General features: G+C 41.5%; 1 protein-coding gene across 1 annotated transcript in view; it reads right to left on the bottom strand.

Moving 5' to 3' along the window:
* Positions 1-10,903: 10,903 nt before the first annotated feature.
* The window catches only part of DLGAP2 (DLG associated protein 2), a 377,632-nt gene continuing 360,757 nt past the window's right edge, over positions 10,904-27,778 (bottom strand). The window contains exons 11-13 of the mRNA XM_044419196.1: positions 21,983-22,074; positions 12,683-12,835; positions 10,904-11,122 (exon numbers count right to left, since the gene is read on the bottom strand). Coding sequence (XP_044275131.1) covers positions 10,904-11,122; positions 12,683-12,835; positions 21,983-22,074 — 464 coding nt within the window. The remainder of the gene's footprint in view (positions 11,123-12,682; positions 12,836-21,982; positions 22,075-27,778) is intronic.

Here is a 27,778-nt window from a genome sequence, read left to right as displayed (position 1 = left end):
ACAAGCTGCCTCATTTTTTAAAAAATGGGGTATTTCTTTCAAACAAGGAATTGGAGGAATTTCTTTCAAAGGTGTTTCTTTGCTTGTATTCTGTTTAACAAGTTAAACAAACACCTCTGATTTTATTACGTCCCCAAATATTTCCAAGCATTTCCACCAGTAAGGAAACATCATCATTCACAATCTTGACATGATTAAAAATACGAGCTGTGATCCATGATGGCCCTAGTTCTTTATATCTAACACCTGTTTACCTAAGAGTAAGTTCTATTATCCCTGATTGGGAATGAATTGTTCATAGGCCTGTAGAGAACTGCATTATATCTGTATGCTGCAGTTCTGTACAGGCTATCTGTATACAGTATATCTGTTTTTAGACTACAAACACAAATAGTACTATTCTGTTACTGTCATAATACAGTACATGGGTCCTCAAACTACGGCCCGCGGGACAGATCCGGCCTGCTACGCCCATCCATCTGGCCCGTGCTGCCGCTCACGGCCCACACACACGCTGTGTGGGTGAGGTGGTGGCTTGCTTGTTCGGAGGTGGTTTTGGACTCGCTGGGAGATCTCCAAGTGAGCATGCCACCACCGCCCGTGCCTGATGGCACCTCACCAGCCCGCACCCCCACCTCACCGGCCTGCGTCTGTCACTGCAGCCTTTTAACTGGCCCCCTGTTGAAAAAGTTTGAGGACCGCTTATATAGTGACGTTTTTTTCATTTGCAACCTATTAAATGCAACATTTTGATCTAGTGATGGTTTAGCAATGAAACTTGAAAGCTTCTTAGCGCAAAAACAAAAAGTGGTACATAAAAGCTAAAAATAAACAATAAATAACATTTTACATTTAGAGCGTAGGTCCATTCCAGGAATGTGTGTTCGGCAGCTGCTAACGTAGGGCCCTGTAAGAAAAGCCCACTTTATGGTGGGGAGACGCAGGCAGGCCTCCCCTTTCCTAAGAGCAGAATGACCCACCAGAAAGTCAAGCTGAAACATTTAAGTAAACTGAGAAGAATGGCAGAGAGTGGGTGAGCAAGAGTTCAGAACTGCTTCAGCAGAAAACAAAACAAAACAAAACCAAAAACCGGAATAAAATTGGTGCCACGATTGGTGCGTTTGTTTTTTGCTCTGCCATGGCCAAGCAATATTGTTGTCTTATTACTGAAACCTTTCTGTTTGAGACACATGAAGACTTTTTTAAAAAAATCACCCATGCTTTAGGATCTGGGGATGTTGCGCTGGCCTGCTGGCAAGCAAACTTTCTCTTGTACTTGAATGGGCACCAAAGTGCCTCCCTGTCTGCTGATGCAATCTCTCGGCAGAGGGCCCCATTTAGCAAATCAGCTCTGCTGGGACAAGGCCTCCCAAGATAAGTGCTTGCCAGTGGGGAGCTGGAACTGTAGACCAAAGTTTAGCTGCCTGCACAGCCCTTTGGTATTTTAAATGGGAGAGTCCACAGGCCCCTTCAGGCCCCACTTGTAAATAGTTCAAACCCAGGGTCACAGGTTGGCTGTGCAGATGCTAAACTTCCAGGTAACCTGCAGCTGTGTGCCATTGCTGCGAGGCCCAGTGCACCTGCTCCTATAGATATTTGGGTCCCTTTGCTCGGGCCTCAAGCATTTCTGCTGTATCTTCCACACTCCAGATTCTCACAAATGCTCTTCTCAGTCTCAGGTTAAGGGGCTTTCCAGATGTTCTGGAACAAGCAGAACAACTATTTTTGTATCACTGAAGTTTGCAGTCAGTAGAATACATGCAAAAGCAGTGAAACTAATAAGATGTTAACTTGTTTATATTGCAAGTGCTGATTATATATTAAGCTGCATGTATCAATTGGCTTTAAATAAATTATTCTCTGTGCTAATGAAGCATGGCACAGATATGATTGTATATTACTGTAATAATGTTAGTCAAATAAATGACAGAACTGAACTGGTTCCACTCATTGCCAGCTTCTTCGGTGCACTCGTTTACCATGGACACAGTCTCTACCCATTAAAATCAAACACAATTGGCCAGCGGTTTCAGTAAGCAACAGTTTTTCAGGCTACAGTGAGGACATGGAAGGCTGGAGCTAAGTTTTTTGGACTTAAAGGCAATTTGAGAGAGGAGTCTTGGTGTGTAATGTTTGCATTTATTCCTCTTTGTTGCAGCTGCTAAACGGGTTGTTTTCAGGACCTTAAAAAATTCATTTCAAAAACCAGACCAAATTAGCAATGGGATTTTAAAAAAGGTGTTTGTACACACAGGAAGTAAAGATTATTTCAAACCATGTTTTGTTCTCTTGGGTTATGATCTTATCCACACTTACTTGGGAGAAAGGCTGCATGAGGTCTATGACACTTGAGCAGAGATATGTACAATTGTACTATTCAAGCTGTTGTCCCTGGCTGAAGTCTAAGGAGCAAGACATTCCATCAAGTTACATGTACATCTCCAGGGTAAAAACAGGATCTTCCCTGGTACAAGAGACCAATTCATTGTATGCAGAGGTGCAGGAATGTTGAACTGCTGCTTCTGGGGTCCGCATGCATCACAGGGGTTTTATTTACCATACTAGTGAAGTTTGGCCCGAACGGGTGGATGAGCGATCAGTTCTGGATTACTGTGTATTTTCACTGGTTAGACTGTGCTAATAATGAGTAAAGGCAGTTTTCTCAAAAAGTTTAATTGCAGAAGTATTTACAGAAGATGGTCATAAACAATACAGGAACCAATTGAAAGAGGGAGCTTCATAAAAGAGCCGTGGGGGTCGGTGGGGGAATCGTGAAGCACATTTTGTTTTTCTCCTTACAATTAGCTGAAGGCAAGTAGAGATTAATGGAAAAGAGAACTCCAACTCAAGAATAAAACAAGTTGTAAAGATGTTCCAAATAAACAGACAGCATTTTTGGTAAATAAGTATTACGGAAAAGCAAGAAATCATTGTTGCAATGAAACATTATACTGTACATTCAATTTAGGTATCCTGCATGCTATTAAACAGAACTTCTCAAAAGAACCATAAAAACATGAGAAATAGAATGACATAAAATAGTTTTTTACTCTAGTGAAGTATAGTTTTGTACAGATGGCAAATATTTGGCACTCAGTTCATCCTCATTGCTGATATGATTTCGTGTGTGTGTGTGTGTGTGTTTGTGTGTGTGTGTGTAAAACAAACACACATATATTTCTTTAACAATAAACTCAGTATCTAGTTTCCTGTTTCTAACATTCCTTGAGACATTGAATTCAGTCCTCAGGCCACAGTTGAATATTTTGGCACAATAAATACTATGTGAACCTATGCATTTCTGTACAGAAGAAGCTGTACAGTAATGGTGGCTTCTCATTTTTACAGAAAAGAACAGTTCTAGAGCAGTATTATTTGCCATGTTTTAAAGGAATTTAAAAAAAAGCAAAGCCCACCCCAAAAATCAATGTATGAAGTGGAGGGAATAATGCATTCATGCTGAGCCCTTTAAAAGTGAAATGGAGACAAGTATTACACCTCAGAGGTAAATCAATGCACGGCTATGAATGGAGATTTTACACATAATTGACAACTAAGAAGTGGTGGACACAGAACACATGCCTAGAGAGTTCCAGCAAATTTATGCTGGACCAGGAAATCATTTCACCCACATTTATCACCACGGATTGAGTACATTAGGAGAATTTGGAAAAACTTGTAATCCAGGATTCACTTGATCATGAAAACAGCTGTTTTTCAGCTGTGAATCTACTTGAAGAACACAAATGCAGGATTGACTGCAGGCTATTTGGAATGAAAGAATGGCTACTACGGAGGATACTTGTTACACCCAGGCAAGACTTGCCTGGCTTCCATTCAAGCATGATGCCCTTTGGATACTCTGAAGGTGCCCAGCATTAACCTTGGGGTAAGCATAATTAAGGCTGAACGTTGGTTGATGCCACTAGCAAAAGCAGCAATCAGGCATCGACTGTAGCTGCCATTTAAAAGGAAGCAGACTCCTCAGAAAGTTGTATTACATTTGCATGTGATATGCAAGTAGGAGCAGGTTGGAGCTGAAAGAAACAAGAGAGAGCTACACTCATCTCTGTGGCTTTTCCAGAATGTCAAAATCAGGAATGCCCTGGTCAAAATGCCCTGATCTTAAGTAACTACTACTGAATGGGCAAACACCCTCTCCTAGTTTTGCTATTGCTATCTAATGTTACACATTTTCTATTCAAGAGTTACTCCATCTCATCTCAGTGCCAAGAAAATGGCAGCAACTTGATGGACATTCAAGAGCTTTAAATATACTCTCCAACAATTCATTTGTGTCCTTTCCATACTTATTCCCCAGTTAGAATCAGCCTTCTTTTCCTCTGGAGAGCCTTTTTGCCAGGAGAAGTAGCCCAGAATCCTAGATCTCAGCTTCAGAGGCATGCATATGATAAAGCAATGGCTGTGGGCAGAAAGGAAACGAAATTACTTGGGAAGAATGGCTACAGATCCTAGCACATTTCAAGAAATAGCAAAGAATAAAGGCAGAGTGTTGTTTCCAGTGCAACCCCAGTGGAAGAAGTACGAGAGATGGTATGACTTTGGGTCTTACTAGCACAAGGGAAACTAGGGTATACTGGTGTTCTGAAAGCATTTGTACAACAGCCTGCTAAAGTGGAGGACTGGATTTGACCCAAGGATGAAACTGGGGCTTCTGCAAGCAGTGGAAGCTCTGAGCTAATAGAATGACACCTTGGATGTAACCAAGATGGAAGGAGAAGAACAATAAATATTGTACCCTTCTCCAGAATATCCCAGATGCATGGGAAAGGACATGCAATGTAGGTGCAGCCTAAGTCATTTCTGAGGCTGAAAGGATTTTTGGATCCAGCATTTGGCACTTGGGCCTGCCAAATCGACTTGCCATTGGTGTCCGTCCATCACTTGTACAGGAGTGAAGCTATGGCAAGGCAGAAAATAAGGCCCTCTGATTTCCCTTCCCATTGCAAAAACCAATGAACAGTTTCCCATCCAGTATTCAGAACCGCAGCTGCTGGATGGGGCTTGCTGTCAGGGCAAGCAGATGCAGAAGCTGGCTACTGTCAAGGTGCCTAGATGGATCCCTCAAGCAAGGAAAGGAAAAGACTGACAAAAGAGCTGTTTGGAAGCTGTTTGCAATTTGCACACCTCTCGGCAATAGAGAATCATGCCTAAATCCCACTGAAAAGAATGAATGATACCCAAGCTTTGTCAGTTGCATTTCGTGGGGTTCAAAAATAGTAGATTCTTTTTGGCACAACTCTTCTAGGAAATATAGATGAAACAAAGAAACTAATAAAGCAATGGGGGATGATAAGAGTGTGGTTTTCCTGTCAGTAATTAAACATGAGTGCAGCACGTCTGAAAATCACAGCCTCTCTCTTCTGTTATTGCCAGCTATATGATCCAAAGACATACATAGGTGGTTCTTCCAATTTTTAATAGTGAATTTGGCTGGCTGAGGGTGAAACAGGGCTACCTGAAAATAAAACATAAGTTTGTATAAAGTTGGGGGCATCCTTTGGTAAAGAAAATTATATAACTATGCAAATGAAAGCTTTTAAAAATGGCTCGACAGGACTTCTGGGTATCAACTATCATCTATAGTTGGGGCAGGGTGAAGTAACAGATTTAAGAAATGGGGTTTGGCCATGGGAGAAGAAGAAATTGACCTGCTCAGGTGCCTAATAGCCAAAAGTGAGTATCCTGGTTACTCACTATACAGCAATACTTCAGGAGGAAAGGAAAGAAAAAGGCAAAGAAAAAGAATATCTTGTCCCCACACTCTGGGATTTTGTGTTGGCAACTATATAGGGGAGGTCTCAAGGGGGAGGGACAATATGCACTGCTTCTTTTCCACCGTACTGAAATGCCTGCGCTGACTTGAACTGTACCCAGCATTCTCCTGGAAACACATTGCAATATTTTGGGTCCTTATTGTTGTATTAAAAGGCCTGCTTGAATTAAAGTAGAGCCGCCACCCCCTCTTTTAGTGCGTGGCATGTGTGCACATGGTGGACAGGGGCAGAATAGAAGATTGGAGGGCAGGCAAATTTCTCAGCAAGATTTAGGAATATGTATTTTACCTTACCTTCCTTTACATGAAGTGGCTCATGGGATTGTATAGCTATAAAATCCCATTAGCCACTTCATGGAAAAGTGCTGCTGCCACAAGTATGTTTACTAGCCCTAGAATCTGTGGGAACAGGTCCACACTAGTAAAAGTGGCTGGAAGGCTGCAGAGAGCCTTCCTCCTGTGGCTAGTGGCAGCAAGCATAAAGCACAGTCCTTGCATGCCTAGCTTGCAGCCTGCAAGGCCACCTTAAGGACTTTCAGCAATGGATACTGCCGTCAGAATCACAACGGAATCGCACTTTCCACACTCCAAGGTGCTTTCGTGTCTCTTCTGCATAAAAGCCACTTCTTTTCTCAGTACCCTTTGGAGCTGATTCTCAACTAGCTTTGAATCCAACACATGGCAGTTATGTTGTTGCCAACATAAAGTGAAATGCCTTAACAAAACACTGTTTTTGGTTTTACACGTAATGACATTTTCATCCTTGCATATTTACACAAAAAAGGCCATTCTGATTAATCAAGTAGCAAACCACACCCATATACCCAAATAATAGTTTATTGTAAGCCACCCTGATAATGTATTTGAAGGATGGAGTGTCACGCTAAATAATAAATAAAACAAATAAGTATGACCCTATATGGCTGACATAAAATGAAATTCAAATCATAGAAGACACAGCCCAGAACCCTGGAAAATAAGTCTAGCATATTTTCCAACTTTATTCAGAGAGGTTTTGTTCTATGCAGCCTAACCCTCTGCACATTTGCTCAGAAGTAAATCCTATTTGTTTTTAATATGCTTTATCCACAGGTGTGCTGTGTAGGATTACAGCTCTGCGGTGTAACTCGAAGGGTGTGATCCTATGCATGTTTAGGCAGAAAAATGTCTACAACTCTGGGCATTCACCAGTCAACGCTGCTATCTGGCAAATGGGAGGAGCTGTAGGAATTTTTCTGCTGAAACTGGCATAGGATTTTGCCCCAAGCCTCTTTATTCTAATGTACTCTAATGCACTGAGTTTAGTGGGGCAAACAGCCCAGTAGTATGTGTTCAATCCTATGCATACTTCCTTGGGAGTAAGCTTCATTGGACACTGCCATGTTTCCTTCTGAGTAAACATGCATAGGCTTGTGCTGTTAGTCAACTGTAACAGCCTCAAAAAGTCTGCTGATTATGCTTGTATTTGTACAGGCAGTGGAATGGCAAGGCTGCGACCCGATAACCACGTGGCCTGGGAATATGGCCCACTGAACTCGGTGGGACTTGCTGCTGAACAGACATGGATAGGATTGTGCTGTTAGTCTGACTATCCGGTACTATTTTGTAGATTCTCATTCCTTAAGTGGTCCCCAGGAATTGAAAAAGGAAGGATTCCAGTTCCCACATCTTTAAGAAGGAATATAGTTATAGTTAACTGGAAACTGTAGATTTTCAGCACTATCATAGCATACAATTGTAGTATATATCTTAATAATATAAGAGACTTTAAATCTGAAGCATATCAAGTAATACTCTCTATAATGTTTATCATTTATTCTAGACCGGAGCTGACTTGCAACATGAATATAATAAACATTAATTTTATTTTCCTTGCCCAAATTAAATGTACAATACATGAGAAGCATGGCTTATTATTTGCCATTATTGATTGAATCTTTCTTGTACAAAAGAAACTGAATATATTGCACTTAAAAAACTTGACTGGTGAACAGGTAACATTTTATCAGAGTTAGCAGAAGGCATCTGGTTTACATTTTAAATATTGTTCTTTGGAACAAAAGTGGAACAAATGGGGACGTACAGTCAAAGGCATATAGTCTGCATATTACTACAACTGCATGAACAACATGCAATTTAGAATATGACTTACTCACAAGAGCCAAATTTGCCCTTTATGAGTTGTGCCTTTCTTGTATTAAGAGTACAATGGAAGTAAAATAAAGATTATTATGGATTTCTTCAACTAAAAAGAAAGCACTTTTCTGCATGGGAAGTTAGCTTCCCTTTCAGGAATTTCGCATATTGGAGTGGGCAACTTGTGGCCCTCCAGAAGTTGGACCATAAACCCTATCATCTTCACCACTGCTATGCTGCTTGCAGCTGATGGGAGCTGGTGGTCCAACAACTTCAAAGCAAGTACACACTTGTTGTTGCATGATTGTTGGAGTTGTGTGCATTGATGTGTGCTTTTATAATATAACATAGAAAAATGCCTGTCTGTTACTTCAATGTTTTTTGCAAGGGACTGAAACAGAATGCCTAATGAAGTACCGCTAACAAAAGTCTAAAAATGGTTTAAGATTTACTAGGATTTATGTTCAAATAATATTTGATGCACTAGACTGTACATTTCATAGGCATGAACTCTTCCAAACAGTTTATCTCTGTGTGTAGCGTATGGTGGGAAATCAAATATAGATGAGCTTATTACTATCACTCCCTGATCTACATTGGATTACTCAAAGGAGAAATTCACGTGTTTCGGCAACATCTGTCAAATAAAGTGAATTAAACGCAGTAGCAGCCATAACAGGGATGTGGCCGGAGGAGGGAGAGGGGGAGGAAGGAAAGACCTCTTTCCAATCTGCAGTCTCTAGGAAATGCATACTCTTTTCCTTGGCTTTCATGTGGTTACTTCTCATTAGCAGCTCCACTTGAAATAAAATCTCATTTTTAAAGATGCTTATACTTCGCCTTTAAATAGAACAATAAGCAGCATTAATATTGTACACTACTCAGGAATCAGCTCTTTCCACATACATAAATTTGAGCATCTGGGGGAAGGTTATATCCTAATTATTACAGAATATTAGTTTATCATCATCATCATTTTTTTGTTTTATTTTTTTGCATTTTTAATGATATACATTCTTCTTGGTTTTTGTTTTTGTTTTTGCTTCCAAATGCAATTTAAGGCTATTTGGTAAAATCTACACAAGAAATCAGGCTCAATTTACAGTATTTCCTCCTTTCTCAAACATTCAACTCTAGTTTCATATCTTGAAGCTAAACATGCTTATATCAGCTTTGCCTAAAACAGAATGCATGCGTAACAAAATACATTGGAGGAAATGGGGAAGGGGACAGGATGAGAAAACCCGAATCAGATCTGCTTAGCCTCCTATAACTTCTAGCATTTAAGTCACATGACAGGCTGAAGGGCTTGCAAAGTACATATTTAAAGTGCTCATCAAGGTGAAGAACCAAAGTGCTGTAGTTTAAGTAGCTGTTCTGTCTATGGCTAAATACATATCATTCAAATAAGACTAATAACATAAATTTGTTTCATGGATTTCATTCAGTTTTGATCTCTTATATTAATCAGAATCCTGATTTCAGTAATAGTGGGATAGGTTTTCTTGCGTCTTCACCTGAAGACATTCAAAAATGAGGCTCATAACCTTTGAGAAGGTAGATAACAGTAGAATAACGTTAGTACAGTTTCATTCCCGGCTGTATTATTTCTAGCATTTGCCTTGGTATTAGTCAAGGGCTAGGAAATGTACTGCTTTCCTTACATTCCACAGCTAGAAGTCACACACCTCTTGAAATCATGCTTTTAAAATTTGAAACAATCAAAAGAACTTTCCTTATCTTTAATTAATACTGCATAGGAAAAAAGAATTCTGAAAAAAATTACAAATGTAAACCACAGTTCACCTTTTAACCTTAAGATTACCATTTAAACTGAGATATACTTACCACTCACATTCATATTTCTTAAACTGGTTACAACATCACAACTGGTATTTTAAACAAGCAAAAGTTTTTTTTTTATTTTGTATTTTGTTTTGATCTAAAGGATACCCTGGAAAATCAATTGATATAGCATTTTGAAACTTCAAATATTACATGTAGCATCGCTTTTGATTTTTTTTTAAGTGTAACTTAAATAACTACAACATAAAATAACCGTTTAAAATGTAATGAATGTTCCAAAGGAGTAAATAGAACTTTTCACATCTTGCTACAGATCTAAATTCTTAAGGCTTCCTGTTTTCCTTTTGACTCAAGTCCATATACATTTTCTCTTCCACTTCTGCATGCTAGTCCAACAGATGTTTCGTTCTGGGCTGGACTTCCCCAATAGGAAAGGATTTCCTTGCTTCTTTGTTCCTGATGAAGGTTGGAGTTTAATGGCTGGCTATCCCTGTTCATCTCCAAAAACTCAACATGATTACAATAGACCTAGTGTTGCAATAACACAGATGAGCAGAATTGCAGAGCATATGGGCAGAAATTTTTGCCAGGTGCAAGGCAAGGAAACTAGGGGTCAGAGAGAGAGAGAGAGAGAGAGAGAGAGAGAGAGAGAGAGAGAGAGAGATATTGGGAGAGATCAAAATGGGTTCTTTCTTTCTTGCACTTTACGTTTGTAGCACCTTCTACTTGGATTAGCTAATGCCTCTGGTGAATGGAGAGATGCACCCATTTGAAAGTTTGTTATTCTTATCCCTAGTTATCACATCATTTATAAAAATATAAATAACAAAAAAGTAAGCTGGGTTCCATCTCAAGAGGTGTTTCTTGTTGTCCTCTGAGAACATATTGGATAAGTAAGGTCTCAACAAGCCCTATCCATTGGAGCTGATTGTTTATTCTGGTAATAAGTACAAAAACAAAAAAGTAGTAGTTCTTTCAATGGGCTCAACAAATTCGGAGGAAATCAAAAGCATTCCGCTGTGCATATTGCACAAAGGACACAACACCACGGGCCATTCAGTGGGGGGACATGTGACAAAAAATGAGCAGGGAGGTGACCAACTGTGCAAGCATTTTGCTTTTGCTTTAAAAAAAAGATGAAGAAACTATGCAGCATTCTGGTCTTTAAAGCCTTGTTTGGGCCTCTGGGATATATATCTCAATGCTGTCTGCACGCTCGGTGGCTGAATTCTGCCGAAAAGAGGCTGCTCTCTTTGCAGCCATTAGCCGTCTTCGAGCTTCTTGACGTTGTCTGTCGGGCAGGTCTAGAGACTTTTCTCTTGTAATAGGGAATTTTCCTTTTGGGGGCTTCTTTGGTACAGGAGGAGGAACCTTTCTTTCTTCCTAGAAGTAATGTTAAAGAAGTGAATGAATTAGAGATGGGTGCACATAAAGCATTTTCACGGGGTCAGTTCAGGCATTTATCCATTCTTCATAGGTTCCCAGGAAGGCAGCTGCATGGAAGCAATAATGCCTGCAGCTAGGGATCCCAGAGAAGACTTTTGGATGATTGGCAGCTGAAAAATATTATGGCTGTACATGCACTTAAACTAAATCTGCCTTTAAAGACACAATATTCGCTCCTTGATTTGCCACAGAAGTAGCAGCCACAAAAGCTTCTCTTTTATCTCTGGACAGGTTCCCAAATAAGCACAAAGAGGGCTCCAGTTATTAAAGTCTGTGGGGGATTTTATCCAGAGATTTTAATCACACTATAAACTGTCTTACACTGCAAACCAGACCAATGTGTACTTGTAACCCTGTGAAAATTTAGGTGGGGAATTTTATCTTTGGGAACAGAGACTGCATCCAGAATATGTTATGAATGCTTAACTTGTACTGAACTCAGTGCAAGAGAAAGAGAGACAGAGAGAGAGAGAGAGAGAAAGAGAATGAGGGGGGCATATTTGAAGCTCTCCCATTGTAAACAACAGGACTTAGAAGTGCCCACCTTCAATTATGGGGTCCCAGATTTCATTAAACATTCTTTAGTTGAGCAGTGTAGGACAGGAATTTTAATTAAACCAATTCTACTATGTTTGGCTCTCCGCTGAATATGAGATAGTATCTGTGTGCACATCTCTATTCTCCCTTACATGATTTGCTCATGGTAATGCTCAAGTATTTGTCAGCCTATCAATTGATTGGATAGCTACCCCAAGAAGAGTTTTCTGTGTCCAGGATTCATCCCATAATTTATTTGCAGTGGTGGAAGGTTGTGTTTAACACAGTTAGCAACATGTTCAGGCTGCAAATCTAAATAAATTTCAGGCCTTAATAATGCCCACATCAGAATGCCCCATCCACATCCATACCCATGTCTCCTAGGCTAAGATCACATGCATGCATGGGCATGCTATCCTTACCTAGTCTTGGAGTTTTTTGCTGATCTGAAAGTTCTAAGAAGTGTGTGTTCAATATTTATTCAATATTTCAACTGCTGTGTATGGAGTAAATGAAGAATTATAAATAGAAATGCCATTAGGCCTCCATTAAACTAATTCCATGCCTTTCTTGTTCTTGATAGCATATAGTCTGGTTCCAAAATGGTCCCTCAAAGTATCCTGATACTTTGCGGAGGCTGACACTATGTGGACAGCAGATGTCATGTGTGATTCTTCCTGCATGCTCATCCCTTAAGATATGTTTTATTGAATCAAAGCATCTTTGATTCTCTTAAACAAGCTCCACCACTAAAAACTGCCACTTGAAAGACTTTGGGCCAGCGTTAGTGAGCCATGTTGTGCTTTCCACTTTAGAACTGGACCTCCTCATTTCTAATGTGTGATGTCCAGTATCTAGCTCAACAGGGAGTATTAGCAGGCTTGGAAATCTGTAGGATACAACACAGGAAGACTGTCAATGCAGACAGGAAATGAATCGTTCTGCCCACATTCTTTTTACCTTCCTTTCAGGTGATTCTATTATTTTCCATTCATTCAGTTTCAGCTGGTGCAATTCGTCAAACTTCATACTGACGTCTTCAATTGAAAGCTGTAACAAGTCCCAGAATCCTGCTAGGTCCTGTGAAGTTGGCCGTGGCATAGCACTGGGGTCCTGACATCAAAGAAGGGGTCATGAATTTGAGAGCCAGGTCATGCAGTATATTTGACATAACAATTTTTTTGCTAGAAAACAGCTGCTTCCCACAACAACACAGAAGATTGCATTTTGCAGATCCTTCTATCTTGGCTGAGTAGACACCATGATATGAACAAGATATCCGCATGATACATATTTCACAGGAGAATGGCTTTCCCATTAAATGAAATGCAAGATCTAGTCTTGGAAGAGCAAATTGAAAAGCAGAAGCTGGGTTTTTTTAATAGAGAAAATCTAGAAAAAGCTTCCAGTAAAGAACCTGTTAAAAATGTCCTGCAGATTTTCCTTGCTCCTGATAATCTATATTCACAATCTCTCTCTTTCCTTCCTAACAAAACATTTGCCTTAGAATGGATCCATATGTGATTCTTGTTTCACTGTTTTGGAATACTTGGTTAAGGCTTTCCAACTAAAAGGAATTTTGCTGCTCTTGTTGGTTGGAAATAACTTTGTCATTCAGTAGAAGAAGAGGAGGACATTTTAGAATGGACAATGCTCTAAGTCACATTCATTCATTCATTCATTCATTCATTCATTTCATTTATATGATGGCCAATAGCCAAGGCTCTCTGGGCAGTTAAAAAAGTTAAAATTAAAGAAAAGTTAAAATGACAAACACAACAATAAAATTAAAAGAATAAAATCATAATTGCAATTGCCATTATTCAGCACAGAAGCACAACAGTGGTACAGAAATAAAATGGGACATATAAAAACAAAATGTAAAAAGTTAGATGGTTAAAATGCTGGGAATATAAAAAAGTCTTCACCTGGTGGCAAAAGAATACAACATAGGCACCAGGTGCATATCTTTGGGGAGCTTATTCCGAAACCAGGATGCCACAACCAAAAAGGCCCTCCTCCTGATAGCTTCCAACTTCACTTCCTTTAAAAGGGGCTCCTGGAGAAGGACCCCTGAAGATGACCTCAGGATCTGCGTAGGTTTAGATATGACAGGACAGTCCTCCAGATATGCTGGCACCAGAGCATGCAGGGCTTTGGACGTCAATACTAGCACTTTGAATTGGGCCCAGACTTCAACTGGGAGCCAGTGCAGCTGAAAAAGGACTGCCATGTTGTGAACTCACGAGCCAGTCTCCATTAACAGTCTTGCTGCCATGTTTTGGATCAGTTGAAGTTTCTGGACTGTTTTCAAAGGCAGCCCCAGCTACAGTGCATTGTCGTAATCCAAACGAGGGTATCAGAGCACGGATAACTGTAGCTTGGCTCTCTCTGTCCAAATGGGGTGGTACCTGGTACATCAGTTGAAGCTGATAAAAGTTGTTCTGTGCCAGAGTCCATTAGTGCCTCCAGTGACAACTCTGGTCCAAGAGCACTGTCCAACTAGGAGCCTTGTCCTTTAGGGCAAGTGCAACCCCATCCAGAACAGGTCAAATATCACCCAACTGGACAGATGAACCATCCATTAACAACACCTCCATCTTGCCTGGATTGAGCCCAAGCTTGTTGGCCCTCATCCAATCCATGATCATCACTGCCTCACCTGGCCTGGATGAAAAAGAGAGGTAGAGCTGCATGTCATCTGCATATTGGTGACACCTCAACCCATACCTTTGGATAACTTCACCCAGTGGTTTCATGTAGATGTTAAATAGCATGGGGGATAAATTAGAACCCTTTGGTACTCCTTGGCCTAACTGCAATGGGGCAGAGCAATGATCCCCTAGCACCCCATTCTGGAATTGGCTGGTCAAGTAGAAGTGGACCCACTGCAATGCAGTGCCTCCCATTTGCAGATCAGACAGCCTATCCAGCATACCCATGGCTTATGGTATCAAGCCATTGAGAGGGCCGGGAGAATCAACAGGGTTGTGCTCCCGGCAAAGTTAATCCTACATGGCGACCAAGCTAGTTTCTATTCCAAAACCAGGCCTGGAGCCTGCTTAAAATTACTCTAGATAACCTGTTTCATTCAAGAGTGCCTGAAGCTGTTCAGTCACTGCCCACTCAAGCACCTTGCACAGGAAGGCTATGTTGGCAACTGGCCTATAATTAACATTTCTGGGACCAGGTTAGGCTTTTTAGGGAGTGGCTTAATTACAGCCTCTTTTAGAGAGGTTGCCACCATGCCACCTCTCAAGGAGGCATAGAAATGCAGGTAGAAATCCCTGCCTTAGTTGCTGTAATGAGTCATGAGAGCAAAGGGTTGCGCTCAAAAGTGGTGGGTTGGACATGACAAGCACCTTGTTCACATCCTCAGACTTCAATTCCTAAAGCTTATCCAGAAAATCTGGACCAGAAAGTGATCTGGATGCCTCTGCTAGTGGAACTGTGCCAATTGTGGTGCTCAACTCATGTTGAATCTCAGCAACTTTATCTTCAAAGTGCTGTGCAGATTCATTGCAGTGAGTTACCAAGGGCTCTGCATCTTCTTTTTCTGGACCAGAATATATTAGGCCATTAACCCCTCAGAAAAGTTCTGCTGGACAACACTGAGAAGATGCAATGTTGGTGGAAAAGAACTGCCTCTTTGCCACCCACTCACCACCAGAGAGTAGACTCAATAATGAGCTCTAATCCATGTTCAGTCAGACTCAGCAGGAGTTTCCCCCCACCTGTGCTATAGCCACCTCCCCTCTTGCTTCATTGCCGTCAACTCAGGTGTGTACCAAGGAGCTGGCTGGGCTCTGCTCAGGTAGTCGTGTCAATTGCCTGAGCCATCTCTGCATTCCACTAAGTGACTTGGCCTTTGGCAGAAGAGTCAGCCATACTCATGGGAAACTCTTCTGGAAACCATCAAGATCCATTAGCCTCTGGGGGTGAACCATTTTAAAAGGTCTTCCACCCTTGCAGAAAGGAAAGGGAGCAGAAATTCCAAAACTCAGTAGGAAATGATCTGACCACAACAAGGGGGTTGATATTAATTCCCCCCACTTCCAGATCACCATCCTTCTGCCCAATCCAAAAAACCAGATCAAGGATTTGTCCTTTTACATGTGCTGGGCCAATAACATGTTGAGGCAGTCACATGGTTGTCATGGTGGCCAATAAGTCCTGAGCCACCCCAGATACAGTGGTCCCAGTATGGAAGTTAAATCCCCCAGAACTGGCATTCTAGGAGCCCTCAACACCAAATCTGAGATCACCTCCATCGGCCCAGGCAGAGAATCTGATGGGCAGCAGGGTGGGCAGTGCACCAGTAGAAACTCTATTCTGTCTTGAGCACCCAACACAAAGTACCATCACTGAAGACCCACACATGAGTGAACAGGAAGGAACAGGAGGAAAATCATATGCCTATAGACCATGGCTGCCACCCGCTTCTGTGGCCCTCAAGCCAATGCTGGTGCTGCACCAAATGCTTAGAGGGTACAGCTGTGAGAGAACAACCCTCCCCAGCTCACCTACCCAGGTCTCAGTGATGCAAGCCAGATCAGCCGCCTCATCCACAAGCAAGTCATCAGTGAAGGAGGACTTACTCTGGGCTGACCTGGCATTCAGCAGCACCAGACCAAAGGGCAAGCTGGTAAGGCTGCTGCTAGGAAACATCTGGTTGGAGGAAAAACTGGAAGAGGGGATATCTGTAACTATCCCCTCTTCTCCTCAGCTGGCTTGTCAGTCCCCTGACACCATACCCTCCCCTACCCATGACCACAGTAATAGGGCATCCACTGGCTTCCCAAAGGTACCCAAACACATAATTAAAATAGATATGGCAAAAACAGCAAACAAAGCAGCTGCTATGCTTCTAAGCTAATCAATGGCAATTTTCGTGAGACTGGCCTCCTCCCATGCCAACCCGGAGCAGTCCGAAGTGGTTCCCGAACGAGTACCAAATGGACCCTTTGGTACCACCATTTAAGGCCACTGCCTCGGTCCTCAGTTCCTGCTGGTGGTGACAGCCCCACATCTGGAGCACAGCTGCTGCCTCTCCAGCCAGGGACAGTGGCCACTCCATACGGAGGGCAGGCTGGCAGGGCAGGGGAGGCAGTCCTCTCACCCTGCCTCAGTCTTTGCTCCCTGAGTAGGCCCTGTACTTCAGCCACAAAGTTAATATTGTTAATTGTGTATTTCAGTGAAGACTATGTCAAAGTACATACGGTGTGCCAGACCTCTGGTGGTGGAAATACAATCAGTTCTGTTTACTGCAAAAGACATTTCGGGTGCAGGTTTTGACAGAAAAAGTCCTAGGATTCCCCAACCAGCATAGTGCCCTTAATCATTTGCAGCACTGAATAGATGTTTGACAATTTGTGGGACTGCCTAACTGGCCAAAGGTCATATTTGATATATTGTGTACACATGTTCATTTTTCAGTCGCGCTACATAGTCTCAACACGCAGGCTTTAAAAGTGTGTGCAGTCCTGGAGAATGGGGTGGCCCATTGTAGTTTTCCATTCTATCTTGATTTAAGCTGATCACCTTTCCTTTGTGATCCAGTCAGAAATAGCAAGTTTAGCAGACGTAATCTCTAGTGTTGCTCTTTTATTGACGGAGCTTGCTTTACAGTCTCTGAGCCACAAGAGGGCTGTCTTCTGCTGCTGAAATGTATATTATCTCCACCCCAATAACATCTGCCTCCAAAAGAGTAAGAAGCAGAGCTACTTCATCTTTGGGCATCTTTAATTTGATCTTACTCAGAAGCGTATGTATCTTTTTAAAAGCCGCCACAACAGAGAACATCATTTCTAAACATATTGATTATGTCTGGTGGGGAAATAGCTAACAAAAAGGGCATAGGGGATGTTTGCACATCTGTACTGGCCTATCATCACATTGCCTTGAGGTGTGGACTCATCAGAATTCAGGTGCTAACAACATCCATCTCTGGTAGGTACCTGCATGAGCAAATACTCCACACAAGTATAACACAGTATGCAATTCTTTAAAAGCGTATAAAACTAGAAAATCTCTGGCCTTATTCATGCATGTTTGACATGCTTTTATGTGCTGTTAACTTGTCTCCAACTTATGGTGATCCTATGAATGGATGTCCTCCAAAATGCCCAGTCCTTCATGGCCCTGCTAAGCTCTTGTAAATGTGTGTGACCATGCTAGTACAAATAGTGCACCAAATTAACTTTTCAAATTAATCAGTGATTTTTCATTCTTACATTCCATTAATGTTGAAACTCTGTAGTACTTCAGATTCTATAAATATAAATCAAATGAGAAGATTGTCTAGACTGAGATAAAGTGGGGTCAGATAAACAAGTCTGCCACTGGAAAATGAGTTTAGCATCACCACGCTGTCGGATTTGTAGACAATCATGTGAGGCCTCTGTGTGATTGATGCCAAAGCCCTCCCTCTTTTGGTGAGTTCTACAAAAACTGACTTGTGGAAACATGGCAGCCTGAGGGCCATCCAAGTATTGAGCTTCTACAATGGCCAGCTGCTGCCGGTAGATTATTGGCACAGCTATTATTTTTCTAAACCGTGATTGTTAAAGTTGTACAATTAAACAAGCTCAAAACATCCATCATCCCACTCAGTTATGTGACAATTATTTAAAAGCTGTCTAAATATTACTGCATAGTAACATTAATGTCTATAGCAGTGGTGCCTATAACCATAGAGAGAGGTAGTGCCTGTAGGTCACAATCTGTATGATTCCTTCAACAGTAAAGGAGTGGTTTCCTATAAATGATAGCAGTGGTGGGCAGAGGGAGGCTCCCATAACAGGTAATGGAAAAAAAAATAAACTATTGATTCAATATGTTATTTTACAGGGATGAGTAGGATAGGCTGCTGTCAATCCCAGGTAATATGGCAGTGTGTAGTGAGCATAGCTATGCTTTATTTATTTTTATTTATTTATTTTTGGATTTATATCCTGCCTTTTTCCTACAAAGGGCTCAAGGCAGCTTACATCATTCTCCTCCTCCATCTTATCCCCACAACAACAACCCTGTGAGATAGGTTGGGCTGAGTCTGTGACTGGCCCAAAGTCACCCAGTTGGCTCCATGGCCGAGCAGGGACCAGAACCCAGATCGCCTGAGTCCCAGTCCCAGCTCATAACCACTACACCACACTGGCTCTCCAACTTTTCCTTAAAAATCTCACAATTGCAAATTAGTTTCAGTACTGTTGGTGTTTGGCTCACCATTAAGCATGGAAAATGTATTCCAGTTCTCAACATGTAATGAAGAAAGGTGTAGTGGACTGCATTGTGATAATGTTTCCACTGCTAACTGCATGGAGGAATGAGTCTTCCAAAAGAGTTAATGGAGATAAAAGGTGTTGTATACAAGGATACAGAGTAGGAAGAGAAACTCTGCTATTAGTTCTCTGGAATGAACATGCTGCATCTGCACACCTTCTCTGGTGCCTTAAGAGAAGGTGGAAAGGAGCGGATCCACAAAGGATTTTTTAAAAAGTAAAAACATAGGGTTCTATCCAATGGTGGTTTGACATCTCAGAAAGAGTTTCTAGAAGTTGGGCTTCTAGGTTTCTCAGTGGTTCTCCCCTATTTATTTAACCTTCCATCCCTCCAAAAGCTGAACTGGGAGCTGCTGTAGATGGGAAAGATGGGGTGAAAGCGGGATGTCCTGGAGGGTGCAAATGGAAGCACTTTCCACTATGGCGAAACTGCTGTTGGATACAAACCCTTAGCTTATAGTTATTCATTTTTAAGTTGTATTAAAAACTGCTCTCTATCTAAATGACTTCTGCATGGTGAGCAGTCAAAGAAAAAACCTAGTCCAGATGCAACATAATACAAATATTGACATTCAAGGAATGCATCTTCCTCATTTGCTGGTCATTCAGGACAACTTTACTTAGATAAGCCTGTCTTCAGAAAGCTCCCCAAAACAAACAGTGTTAGTGGCTGCCTGACATTGACGCTTCAATGTTTTCTATGGGAGGGAAGGAATCAAGAGAGGCTGCTGACGCCAATGTCTGTGAGGCAGAGCAGCAGCTCCAGGCAACAGCCTGAACTTTAAGGAGCTGTCCATAGTGCTGGACCTGTTTTGGGAACAGGGTTCAGCACTGTGGGCATCTCTTTTAAAGGGCAGAGTAAAATGAAGAGAGGATGCACCACCCCACTGTGTTTAGCGTCCTGGGTGGACAGTGATGGTAGCACAACTCCCTACAACATTAACTAAATCAGTGCAAACTCATGCAAATGCCTGAGTAACTGCAGCACACAGCTTTTCCAAATGCATTTCAAACATGTTTTTCAAAACACTTGGTTGATCTAACCTTATTGGCTAACAAGTCTCAAATAGGCATGCACAGAACGAATGCCTTGTCAAGCTGTTAAAGGTTAAGCTGTAAATATTACAGAATGATTGATTTTAAGTAAGACAGATTTATAGGTCACATCCTGTAACGTCAACTCCAAATTTATTTCTTTCTTTCCTTCTAATAGGGAAAGTAAATGTAACAGGAAATGCTGTCCTATCTTGCAGTGTGTCCCAACAGAAGCTTCCCTCATAGCTAATTTAGCAGTTAAACAACATGATAGGAAAATATATCCAAGAAGAAATCAGTGGTGGCTGGGGTCCCCAACTCTGTGCTGGATTATACCACCCAAACCAATGCTGCCTGCCATTTGGACTAGCAGCCATCAGTTTAGGATTTGTTCAGTCCATGTTGAATGTGCAGGTTTATCAGCATGCCACAGGAACGGGCCCATTAGCCGGGAATGGTCCAAAGTCCCCAAGGAGCTTTTGGACTTGAATTATCTGCACAAAGTGCTGCTCACCTTTGAGGCAAAGGAACTTTCAAAAGTAGACTGTGATATAGCTGGGGACCTGGCTGTTCAGAGCAATCCCAGTAACAGCCCTAAGGTCATGTTGAGTCCTCTGACTATACTCCATAAGAGCTCTTCAGATTCCTACTTCTGTCTAGATCAGGGGCCTCAAACTCGGGGCCCGCGGGCTGATTGCTGGGAGGGGTGGGGCACGGGGAGGGGCCCTGTGGCCTTCAAAGCGCCGGTGGCGCCCGGGCCGGCCATGGGATGAGCGGCCCACCACCACCGCGGGGGTGAAGTACTTGATGCGGCCCAGCCTCACCCAGACTCTACTTCCAGCGGCCCCCAGGTCAGTTGAGTTTGAGACCCCTGCTCTAGATCATGTTCATATGTCACTTTCTAGCTGATATCCACATATTTCATGTTATTCCCGGACTTCTAATCAATGAATAGCACTTTAAAAGGGTCAGTACATGGATAGTGATGTATACAACCCTAACTCATCGAGGTAGCAAGAATGATGGATTCAACCCAGTCTTAAGGGGCTTTCCCAATAGACAAGTTTACTGTAGATAGAATATGGATTTCAAAAAAATGTTCTGTGTGTGTGTGTCATTTAAAAGATCATTTGGCTGCCTTTTAGAACTATGCCTTCACAAGGTGAATTGCAATACATAAAGCTCAAAACACCCCCAAAAGTCAAAATATCCAAATGTTACAAATGATCATTCCAGTTGTATTCTTATCATATTTTCATCTCATTTAAGGTGCTTCTAGACTGACAGCTCATAGCATTACCACAGCTCTTTTGTCTTGCAAATTTTCTACGGTATGACAAAAGATGTACTTTTAAAATGTTGTGATCCCTGTTGTAAGTTAAGATGCCTTGAGGGGTTTTTTTTGAAAAGATGACCATGATGATGATGATTATAAATAATGTTGATGGTGGTAATCTTGGGAGAGTCCTGAACAGAAGATGCAAACCTCTTATAAAATGCTGTGCAATTTTATAAGATGATGATGCTGTGCAATTTTAAATGCTGTGCAATTTTATAAGGTGATTTCGCAATAAAAACCTCATCTGGAGGCACCCTCATTTACACATCAAGCTCTCATGGCAGATCATGCAGCAATTTTGTGAATCGCCCCAAATGGGTCAGCAGGTCTCACAGCTGAATTTGAGCCTGCACAGCCAAACCAAACTCTGTAGCTATTACACAGGCATTTATTCTACAGGGAAGTGAAATAATTTCCAACGGATATTGCACAGCAGCGTGCTCAGCAGAGTGTGATAGAAACCTACAAAAAGGTTATGTACAGTTCTTTATGTAGTTGTAATTGCCAAAGGAGTGCCTAGCATTTAACAAGGTTACAGACAACATTTTTGATAGGACAGTAAGTAACTTCGCATCTACTGAAAAATGTTTGAGAACGTTGACTTACCAGATTCTGTTGACATAGCCAATAGAATTGCTGGAATTTTTGAGACATAAGTAGCTGAGCACTTCCTACGGCACTCCGGATCTTACCTAGAACTGAACAGGCAGGGTGATTACCATCCATTCTGTGTTTTTGTGAAGGCAAAAAGAAAGCACACATATTTATGTGAAAGAAATGTTAAGCTGGAAAACCCCATCATTTCGTCATTGTAGTAACTATTCAATTAGTTCTGAAAGCTCTTCGTTGTCAAACTGTGTTCAAGGAGGACGGAAACTTAGGAGAGCAGATTAATCTTTCAGAACATTAAACAGTATTAGGAGAGGGGGAAAAGCTTTAGCAAAAGAATGTAAATAATGTTCTCCACTGCTGAAAGAAAATAAGTGAAGGCACATGACAGACTAGGGCTAGGCAGTGTTGCTGTTTTCACCGGGAAAGCATCCTTTGTCACCTGGGTAGCTTTTGCACTGGCTGCTTTTGGACTGGAATTTTTATTCTTCCTTCACGTATTTACGGGAACACCCACACAGTATCATCATGAGCCCATTGTACACCAGTATTTCCCGATTAATTCTACCACATTGGTTTCAGATTTTTTAAAAACTTCAAATGGAAATGCAGCACGAGGCTCGCACTATCTAGTGTGGCTGAGCAACGCACTGTTGAGACTTCTCAGAGAGCTGCCCTTTTATTAGTTGCTTCTTTCACAACCCTGTCACATTAGTCTCTTAATTTGCCATTTACTGTATTTTCCAGATCAATGAACTCTAGCCTTTAATTTTTCTCCAGTTATTACAGCTTTCTTCTTTCTGCAACCTCCACATTATAATGCCTTATCGGGGGCCCAGTGCCTCCAGCTCAACTCTGGTATCTCTCTTTTGATAGGAGAGGAAGGCAAAGAATCCCTCTGACATCCGCACCTGTTCCCTGTGAACATCCACTTTCAGCAAAAACAAAGATAGAGAGATCAGGCCATTGTTATTCTTTGCCAATTTCACACACATTCAGTTTTATGTCCATTCTATTCCATTTTCATATAAATCTACATTTAGCTGCATTGTATTTAAATATATTTCCCCACAAAATATGCATCATCCTCAAAAATAAACACCTCTTGGACTGAAATAATAAGGACTTGATACTTTGTTCCATTAGGCTTCTTTCAATTGAAATTATAGCGTTTTCACTGTATTCCGTGAAGCTTATCCTCAAGCGCATACAATTTTAACCTCGGGCCATAGTTAATGCTGGCTGTTTTGTCCAGACAGTCTGAGTTTGAATATAGATCCTGCAGTCTTCCAGCTTCAGACTTTTCAGGGGTGAGGAACATGGGACCCTCCAGCTCCCCAGTCTGAGCCAGCATGGCCAGCAGTCGGGGATATTTGGAGCTGTAGTCCAACAAGAACTGGAGAGTCCCAAGTTCCCCAGCCTTATACAAATAGACTAGATAAGAAAGTGTGGTTGATAGATGAGTTCAGTAGATCATAAAACTTCTGAACATGGGATGATTCACTGGTTGCCTCTAGCAGTGAACTTCCGACTCAAGAAAGGGCCACTTGTTATATCCCACAGGCTCCATCAATTACATTTGCTTAATTTTATTGATTAAAAGGTATTTGATTGCAGCTATAGTTGCTGATGTTTCCTTTTAAATTAAATATATTTTTCACTGGAATGTGTTAGCACTGATCCTTTCTAATGAATGTGGGGAAAATAGTGGAAGACCACAGAATGAGAAGATGGATGAGAGGACAGTGGAATGGCAAGGGATAATATTAGCAACAAAGATTTCTAGCACACTTTTAAAATATGCATGCAAGGGGCATGGCTGAATATTTAAAAAGCATGGACTCATTATTGGACATTGGGTTTTGCTTATTATAGGAAGACTACATTCATTTTGATTTTCAGGCCACCTCCTCCTTGGAATTCCTGCCTAAGAATAACACTTATTTATTCATCTCTTCATTAATTAATTTTCTTACAAATTTTTCAAGTATGTCAGTTGTATTGAAAATCGTAGGCCTATGTTCATTGAGCTAAAAAGGCATTATCTTTCCATTTCAGTAGAAGAGGTGGAGGCCTTTTGCAAATACCCAAAAGGTTGGATCCAGATTTCAGCTGGATCAAGTATACTGTTGGAGTTCCTGCCATTGTAGCTTCTTCAATCCACTGAAAAGGCTAGAAAGAAGGCTAGGACATCCTGCTGAATGAAATGAACTGTGGTATTTGTGAGGAGGGGGTGACCCCTCCAAAGGATGAAAGGACATTCAGTGAGCAGAAGCCTTCCTCTTGTGGAAAGTGGCTTCCTCTTATGGAATTCAGGTCCTGGATCCAACCCTAAGTATTTTCCTATGACTAGATAATCAACCATCACTAGCTGTGCTAATGAGACACTTCTGAATCTGAGAAACACAACTGGTGAATTAGATGAAGACGTCCAGACTGACCTAGTTAGATGCTGAATTGTCTGCTCAGTCAGTAGCTGTGAAGGCACAGGCCCATGATCCTAGGTAGTAAGTGGACCATACTTTTTCTTTGCTGCATGAAAATAGCTCAACAGCCAGTCAAAATTGTCTGCAGTAGCAATAGCAGTGCTTATTTTTATTCTCCACTCACAAAAACTCGTAACTACAAATTAATACAACCAGAGTTCTGGCACTGGGTGAAATGCAACATTATATGTGAAGATTCCTTCTTGTGCAAGAGAACTTCCCCTGCCTCCCCAACCCACAGCAATCAGAACTGATTGCTTGGAACTTTCTCGTCTTCTCTTCTCACCTGGACACTTTGTGCTAGTGCTGGCAATAAGAGTCTAATTGGCTTCAATGGGATGGCACAAAGCTCCAATCAGTTTTCATAGCCATAAATGCAGTATGGCTATCCCAGCACAGCAAGCACATGCTGTGGAACTAGAGCACATTGATCCATACGAAATGCTGGAAATATCGCATTGTTTTCTCTGCATCAGCAGGCAATACATGTACGCATTGGGCGACTGTAGCTTTTACAGTAAAAGCACCCAGCTGGTGTTCCCACTGGATGTAGACTGGACCAATGGGAATGAAACAAAGTCTTTTTTTTGGGGGGGGGGATACAAAATGGCTGCCTCCCATCAATTTTTTCTAAGGAAGTCTAAGAGGCTATTGCTATTATTCTTGTCATCACTTATACATCCCTCCGTTTCTCCTTTTGCAAGGAACCCATGGCAGCTTACAAGGTTCTCCTCCTCTCCATTTGATCCTCACATCAACCCTGTTAGGTAGGTTAGGCTGAGAGACAGGATTGGCCCAGGGTTACCCAACAGACTTCATGATTGAGCGGGAACTGCAAACTGGGTCTCCCATTTCCCAGTCCAATACTCTAACCATTATGCCACCCTGACACTACACCTTGCCTCAGTTTCATCAGTGTTCAATCATCTGGCAGCAAATGGGAATGCTTTGCCTGCGACTCTTAAGCTTCCCCTTCTATCTTTTCTTAAAGTAAGTGGGGAAAGAACAAGGCCCTCTAGTACCTCATCTTAAATAATGATAGAAATACACTCCAGTTACAATTAATGGATTTCAGAGACAGAACCAGTGAAAACATCAGGGACAAATACTTTGGTTAAAACAAGCACTTTGAATTGTGTCCGGAAATGAAAAGCAAGTCAGTGAAGCTGTTTCAGAATTCGTGAGATATATTCTGAGTGACCAGTCAGGGTAGCAAATTAGCCCAGACCTCTCACAATGGCTATACCCGCCCCCACACCCCAATTATTAAAGGATGCCACAGTAACTTGAAGGGGAAGCATCTCTGGTCTGAGAAGAGTACACCATGTTACATCAAGTTTCCCTGGCTTTAAATGAGTAGAAATGATTGCACTGATGCTAGTTCTTCACTTCTCAGAATCTGGTTAACGTGGCAGGACAGGGAATGGAAGGGACTCAAATCTATATTTAAATATTGCAGAACTGTTTTTAAATGTCCATTCGAATGATTCCTTGCCTGTTTAAGCAATTGAGGCAATACCTAGGTGCCTAATGCCCCAAAGAATGAGTAATGAATTCTGCCTGCTAGCACAAATATTATACAGTAAAGTAGTATGAGAGACTGAAGATTGGATTTTCTCCTATTGATATGCCAAATTTTGAGAACTTCTTGTATATTCTGTTTGATTTTCCCTTATTGCTTTCTGAAGTATCATTTTCTAAAAAGTATTTTTAAATATATAATTGACTTTTAAGTACTAATGATTCATGGTTCAATAATATCAATTTTAAAAAATGATTTATTCACTTCCAAATATTTACATACTGCCTGACCTGCATAGCATGTCCAGGTGGCATAAAATAATAAAGATGAATGCAACATACCTAAATAAGATGAATGCAACATACCTAAAAATACTAAGGCAAACTGTCTGTCATGTTCTTTGATGCTAGGAATTATGAGGATTTGTTTCAGTTCATTTTTAACTAGAATTCACCATGCTAACAACTCCAGAAGCCAAATACAGATCCCAATACAAATTACAGTTGAAGTCCATACACCTTTGGGGCTGCAATGCAATTCACAGCAGGGAAAAAGCATTCATTTGTAAAACAAACCAACCAACCATATTTTGAAAAATGCACACAAATGCATACTTTAATCAGTGCAGAAAAAAATGTGCCTGACTGATGCATGCATATTTGGAAAAAGGTACATGAAAATCTGCCCCAATTTTCATATGAACAGGAAAAAATCAGTTATGCAATACAATACAGACATGAGTCAAAATGAGCCTTGAGATAGCATTTGGAGGATCTCAGCATGCTTGGGTTTCCCCAAGCTGTCCATCCCTAACTGCCACCAAGGTGATTAAAGGGACTGACTGTATACTTTAGAACCTGCCTTAACTGTTGGGGCAGGTGAAGGGGAGTTATGTTACACTATGCTAGGTAAGAGACTAGTTGGAAGCTGGGAAACAACATGAGAGACTGCTACCTCACCTGTTCATTTGAACATTGTATAAGTATGTAGGCAGGGGAAAGCCAGATTTAACATGCACACAACTGAGTGTGTATAGGTTCTCCCCCTGGGACCAAAAATGCTCAAAAGGTAGGCTTCCCAGTCACATGTAGGCTCCATTCAGACCTTCCGTTGATGGTCCAGAGTCAGAAACAGAGGTCCTTTCCTACATGTTTTTAGTATGCATCATGCACACATCATGGCATGAAAAAGGATCTGTTGGCTTTTAAGAAGCATTAAACATGGCGGTCATCTGAATTAAATTCACCCATTCCTGTCCATTTTAGTTCACTGATTCCTAAGATGTCGATTTTCAGCCTTGTCATCTCTTGTTTGACCACATCCAGCTTGCCTTGATTCATGGATCTTACATTCCAGGTTCCTATGGAGTATAGATCTTTGCAGCATTGGACTTTCCTTTCACCACCAGATACATCTGCAACTGAGTGTCCTTTCGGCTTTGACCCAGTTGCTTCATTCTTTCTGGTGCTACTAGTACATCTTATTTGTCTCTTGAGAAACCTATATGCGGGTCAAGAAGCAACAGTGAGAACTGGACATGGAACCACTGATTGGTTCAACATTGAGAAAGGAGTTCGGCAAGGCTGTATACTGTTGCCCTGCCTATTTAACTTATATGCAGAGCACATCATGAGAAAGGAGGGGCTAGATGAATCACCAGTTGGAATTAGGATTGCTGGGAGAAATATCAACAACCTCAGATATGCAGATGATGCCACTCTAATGGCAGAAAGTGAAGAGGAACTAAACAGCCTCTTGATGCAGGTGAAGGAGGAGAGTGCAAAA

Source organism: Varanus komodoensis, unplaced genomic scaffold (assembly GCF_004798865.1).
Source record: "Varanus komodoensis strain SLA01 unplaced genomic scaffold, ASM479886v1 scaffold10, whole genome shotgun sequence".
In the NCBI taxonomy this organism is placed as follows: domain Eukaryota; kingdom Metazoa; phylum Chordata; class Lepidosauria; order Squamata; family Varanidae; genus Varanus; species Varanus komodoensis.
Note: the sequence above shows the minus strand (reverse complement) of the source record. Positions and strands in the feature narration are given on the sequence as shown.